Source organism: Malurus melanocephalus, unplaced genomic scaffold (genome assembly GCF_030028575.1).
Source record: "Malurus melanocephalus ecotype Western Australia unplaced genomic scaffold, MMel_1.1 scaffold_811, whole genome shotgun sequence".
NCBI lineage: Eukaryota > Metazoa > Chordata > Aves > Passeriformes > Maluridae > Malurus > Malurus melanocephalus.
Genome location: NW_026624043.1, coordinates 175,548 through 181,828, shown reverse-complemented (window position 1 = coordinate 181,828; position 6,281 = coordinate 175,548). Strand labels below are relative to the sequence as shown.

Genomic DNA, 6,281 nt, shown 5'->3' with positions numbered 1-6,281 from the left:
TTGTGCCCCAGCAAAGCTGACAGTGCCAGGGAACTGGGATGGGTAGGAGACCTGCTACTGATGTGTAATTCTACCAACTGATAATAACAAAAAAAGCCTTGCACTATTGGAAGCACCACGCATTGAGATATAAAATATTAACAGTGTTATTCCTAGAAATACAATAAGAATAGAAAGTGTATGCATGTATTCCTAAATGGATAGCTAATGAGATGGGTGCCTCAGGGTGTGAATACTAGAGCTTATAAAAGGGAAAAAATTAAAGTGTATATTAACAACAGTCCCCTGGAGTCTGAAATATTACAGAGCAGGGGGRGTTTGTCCAAACAATATGAAAAAGCCATAATATTTTAAATTTAGAAAGTGCTTTTTTATAAGCATTGTACATATCATTTTCCTTTTCCAGGTATCAGGAACCCCATGAGCTGCCAGGAAGGTTTGAAATGGCCAATATGTCAGGGACTGCAGGAGGAGTTCAGCTTTGCACTGGGGCTCCACACTGCACATCCCATCAAGAATCAGCACTCAAAGAACCACTGCTGTTCCACCTTTTAAGAACCACTGCTGTTCCACCTTTTAAGAACCACTGCTGTTCCACCTTTTGTTCATGCTGGGGGCAGTGACCCAGACACATCCTGCTGTCTGTGCTCTGCAGTTCAATGTTCACAATTCTGTGTTCAGTATGTTCACAGCATTGAAAAGCCAYRCAAACACCTAAAATAAATACAAMCCCCAATCTSCCCATGGCAGGGGCTATWGGGCACTCAAAGAGGCTTCAGCAGRAAGAAAATGCTCCCTGTCCCTGGGAACAYTGCTGAGCTCTCCTGCCCTGGCAGAGGTTATCTGCAGGTATTGACATCCACATGTTATCAACAGCAAATTATTGTGATATGAACAGGTAATATCTTTACCTTTCAGCTCTAAAAACCCACCCCTTTCTCTCTAAACTGAGGACTCTTCAACCCTGAAAACTTCTGAACAGCACCTAGAATCACATCCAGACTGCACAGGATCTTGAATGACAAACAATTAATGGTAAAAGCTAATAATTCTGCATCTGACTGGCCTACACAAGACCTACAAGGAGAATTCGAGCAGTATTGGAGCATTTGCTGATAGGGTAATTATGAAATAACACATATACAAGTTTGTTCATCTCAGAAGACAATCTCATTCTGACTGTGATTAGAAAAACAATGGGGGATCACACCTCTAACAGATTTTTGACTGGTACTCTTGAGCAGCTTGTGCTCCACAGGCTTCCTCTAAGAGTTTAAAAGAAAGCAGAAAAGTTGTTAAAAGTAACAAAGAACTGTTTTGATCAATAACAGAATATTGTCTTCAGCTATATAAGTGTTTAAATCCGAAAAAGGAATATGGAAGAAAAAAACTGAGCACAAGGCTCAGTCATGAAATGAAGAGGAACAACATGTACCAATTTCAGGTCACAAGGGCTGGGATCAGAACTGAAAATTCTGGGATGCAGCACAAGATCTGTGCCAGTTCCTGGGCTGACAGCACATCACATCATCTCTGCTCAAGGCAGTGTGTGAACAGTTTATTTCTCACAGCTTGTCCTATGAGCTCCTCTCTTTCCTCATCCAGCATTATCAAGAACATCTTTCTGTTCTCGACAACAGCAGTGTCAACATTTTATTAACATGTGTAAATATTATGGAGGCTTAAACATTCACACATGCATAACCTTCAGTAGGCTGTTTCTATTTACAACTGCTTATTTAAATTCCTTCCTTTAGCTACAGAATTCTCTCTGCTAGTCCCATCTGCCATGCAGGGAGGAGAGCTCCTTTGGTCCTTTACTGCTGCAAAATTCTGATCCACCTTTGCTTGCCTGAGGTGCCCTTTCCTCACTGAAGATCATTTGAGAAAGCACCATTTCAGGAGCTGTCTGGTTACCCACCCTCGAGTAACTTCAGTTATCACTGAGCAATGTCACAGGCTGGAAGAGATGAGTGTTTGTATCTGACAAGCTTTGGCAGACCCAGCAGCAAGAGAACTGAGCAGGCTCTAAGCCAGGCTCAGGTAATCCCTGCTCCTCTGAASGCTGGAGTTCTGGGGTGTTCTGGGTGTGTCAGAGGCACATGTTAATGGGCACATGTCAGAAACACTTTGGGAGAAGAGTTCAACAGGAGCTGACAGGTACAGAAATACCAACAGCATGGGATGGAACACAGGGTACAGGAAAATGGGGAAAAGGAGCACTGAGAGGACGAGCAAGGCAAATTTATAGAGACAATCTCTGCAAATGCTGCACACTCACCAGGCATGAGCTTTACCTGCCCAAAAGACACAATTCATCAATGCTGKGCTGACCTCAAACTATGAACTCCACATTCAGTAGGTCTGGATTAAAAACTTAGTACGGAGTCAGAGCTGGCTCCTCTCTGATGAATGTTGGAGTCTTGGACATTTGCTCACATCCATTTTGGGAAATACTGTAGCATCCTCCAGCTCTCAGTTCACCACAAACATGAGTAGCTGTATTTCAAATTTAGGTTAGTAGAACTTCCTTGTATTTTTTATGTCCAACAAATGAATGGGCCAACTCGTGGTAAATGGATAATGCTTCTGAAAAAGAAAACTGTTCTTTTAAGTTTCTCACTATTCAAATATTTATTTTTTAAAAAAGTTTCCTTCAAAAYGATCAGATTATAGTCTAAGTACTAATGTGATATATCTGCAGACATTTTTTAACACTCAGTTGTAATACTTCAATGTTGATCTCCTCTCTCAGTCAAGCATTTAAATCAGTGACTTGACTACAATCTGAACAGGGAAATTTCTTTTTTTCCTGAGGTTACTGCCACATCCTTTCTTACAATACAGGAAAGGAGAAGGAAAGCAGTCTGCAACATGCTTTGTACAATTTGCAATACCCCRTTAATTCCACCTAATGCTTTCTTTTTAAAATTAATTCATCTTATTTTCCACCATGACAAGAAATGCAAGAGCTGCTCTCCCAAAATTCACAATGTGTTGCGAGAGATTTTAGTACTGGAGTGGGGATTAATGGTGGAACACAAAAGAAGGAAGAGGTTTAAAGGCAGGCACAGCTTTGTGCTGAGGAAGGAAAAACCTCCCCTAAGCATCACAAACAGGAGATGCCMCTGTCCTTCTGTCTGCCCTCGAGTGTTCTTTTACAAGTGTTTTATGTGAAGATGGAAAGTAACAGATTACAAATGGTTTAAGGTAGATTAAGAAGACAAATAATGTTTGGAATGCATGCAGACCTTAACTGAATTAGTGATGTAATACAGCAAGTACCTCAAACCCCACTCTGAACTCTCTGAAATGACCCCTCCTGAGTCCATGCCTTATCTGCCTTGTGACATGGAAAAACTTGCTTCCCATGTTGTTTAGAAAAWGGAATTTTACACTGAGGGAGGATTTGTTCTCCACAGAGCCTGTCCCAGAACCCTGGAGGGAACAGATCCCCCAGCACAAAGCACAGGAGATTTGATAACTCTTGATCACTCAGCAAAGAAACCCCTCAGGGATTGTTTTGTTTTGCTTCCCATGGCAAACAGGGATTTGGACCAGGCACATTTCCTCTTTGAGAATGTACAGTGTRTCCTCCCCAGCATTATCCATTTCACACTTTATTTCATTCAGACAACAACCATATGGCCCCRTGATTTATTTCACCTGAGCACCTTGTGTTGTTCCAAAATTCCTCCTTAGAAGACTCTGATTTCTGTTAAGGACACACACTGATCTACCATGAGATGGATGGAACATGGAATAAAAATTTGAAARTCCTTTTCCCAAGTAAAAACTGCTACAAATGTTAACTCCTCTGCTGTTTTRCTTTTAAATTTTCACTTCCTGTCAGTCACAAGGCCTAGAGTCTCACCAATGGCATAGATGCTTCTAGGGCACTTAAAACAGCTTTAAATCATGTATTTTTCAGTCAGCCTGCTGCACCTTTGGTTGATACAGTTCTCTTCCTCTGTCAACAACAAAAATTGGATGATATCGTGTGGTTATTGCCCCAATTACACCTGCACAGCCTGTCAGGGATCACATCTCACCGTGTGGGAGCCACCACCTCCTTTCACAGATGAGCTCAACAGGAACAGAAATGCTGTGGCTCTCAGAAATCTGCTGCTGTGATGAAGATCTCRGTCCCTGTCAGTCAGACACAACTCCTCACAAACATACTTGGGGTTTACTCACAGGTAAATCATCACAGCAACTACAGAGCCCCCCTGGCAAAGGGATAAAGAAAGATTTCCTTATGTGAAACTCAGTGAAATGCAAAATGCTAGGTCAATCAACCACTGAAAAGGAAAGGTGAAGAACAGCCCTATCCCCAATTTCCAGCTGTACACTCATTTCCCCAGAGTCACTTTTTCCCCATGCTATGGATCCCTGTCAGGTTTTACCTGKGTCAATTGGCTCCCTTTACCTGCAGCAGCTGCTTCCTGTGGCCAACAGGCTATAGCTGCAAAGTCCAGAAGTGCAGAAAGACAAGTGTAAAATGAACTTTAACTGGGCAAACTRTGAGCTTTCAAATGCATTTCCCCACCAAAACAAAGCAGAGCCCATGGGTACATGGAGAACCATTTCTCTGAAGATGAGCAAACTCTGTSCCAGTCTCAGTTTCCGTCCTGCAGCCCTTTCAGTTGTGGAGCTGATCAAAACAAGGTCACAATGATCTCCTCCTCTCATGAAAAAAGTTCCTTTTTCATTCTTCTTTTCTGGGAAACAGGTGAGTTGGTTTTGTTCAAACGTTGAGCATTTTAACAAAGATCCCTTTGAAGGTCACCCTTGAAAAGTGGAGGCCTAATGGGTTTAAGTTTCAAACAGTCTGGAAACAGGAGGTGAGAATCCAAAAAGCCCAAAAAGCTTTCAGACAATGTTCAGCGCATCTGTGAGAATCTTAAACTGTGTGGAAACAACAAAGTGCTCCAAAATGAACTTGTTACTTCTTGTGGRGAAGAAAAATAAAAGAAACAAAGGAAGTAACAGTGACTCAAATTCACAGTTGAGGAATAATTGGCTCTTCCATCTCTGTCTGCACAGGTAAGGAACACACAGACATTCCAGAGAGGAATGTGTGTAAAAAACCCAGCAAACATCCCCAAACCCCAGAGAGCTGCTCCTCCTGCCCTGCTCCAGGGAAGGCTGACACCAGAGTCAGAGCAATCCCCCTTTGTCCTGCTCAGTTTCTAACCCCAAAGTGTTTAAATTCAGTATTTTCTGTGCCAGACAGCTCCAGAACAASACAGAAGGGCTTTTGTATTCTTGCCAAGTGAAAAACCAGCATCAACATCAAAATCCCACCTCACAGAACAGGTTGGACCATGTTTTCCTTCTTGTAGAAAACTTGAATCCAGTGTTTAGTATTTCACTGGAAAGTGAGGGCTCAGCAGAGAGAATATTGCTAAAGTGAGGATAACACATGGTGCATGCTCTCAGTTRCTCATTTCTGTGCGAGTCAARAAYCCCAGAGAGCAGTTTAAACAAATCTTGACATGCCTCTCACACCCAGAAATGGGATTCCTCCTGCAATGGCCTTGGGCATGAACATCACAGCACCTTCCCCTCGTGTCCAGCCTCCTCCCACTTTCTTCTGTTCACTCACCAAAAACACACAGATATTTGTATCTTTTTTTAACTCTTAACACAGTAAATCACCTTTCAGAATATTGTGAACTTTCCATAACAAGGGCAAACAAGTTATGGGATCCATTGTTTCAGGTTTTAGAAAGCATTCTTAAAAACAAACGGAAAGGAAGACAGATAYCAATTATTTCTCTGAAAAGAGTTARATGTAAATSTAAAACACCTCATTTTGAATGGACACAGATTTGTGATGGGTTTATAACCAMACATACCTTTGTTTTCAGCTCAGCACAGATCTGCAGCTGTTTTTGCCTGGAATCAGCCAGCAGCACTTGTGCCTCGTGGGCAGCAGAGGCTTCAGCAGCAGCAGCCACAGCTCTCAGGACAAAGGCTCGGCTTTGCTGAGCCCAGCTTAACAGCAGCGCTCTGCGCTGGCTGCGGATGGAATGGACAGCAGCCTGAGCCTTCTCCTGAGCGACCTGCCAGAGGAAAGAGTTTGAGAAAGGCTGGAAAATACAATGCAATAATTGCAGGCGTTTCTGCAAACCCTGCATATCATTAATTTATATAATGAATTTTATTTTACCACCAATATTCCCACAGAACCCACAGCACAGGGCAGTGCACTCTGCAGTGTGAGGGATGGAACCACTGCAGTGTCCTGGGCAGAGATTGCCCTGCAGTGAGACCCT

General features: G+C 42.5%; 1 protein-coding gene across 3 annotated transcripts in view; it reads right to left on the bottom strand.

Moving 5' to 3' along the window:
• Nucleotides 1-6,281, bottom strand: part of CCDC148 (coiled-coil domain containing 148) — a 34,758-nt gene that overhangs the window by 18,859 nt on the left and 9,618 nt on the right. For all 3 annotated transcript variants that reach the window (XM_057385326.1, XM_057385327.1, XM_057385328.1), the window contains one exon: nt 5,862-6,068. In XM_057385326.1, coding sequence (XP_057241309.1) covers nt 5,862-6,068 — 207 coding nt within the window. The remainder of the gene's footprint in view (nt 1-5,861; nt 6,069-6,281) is intronic.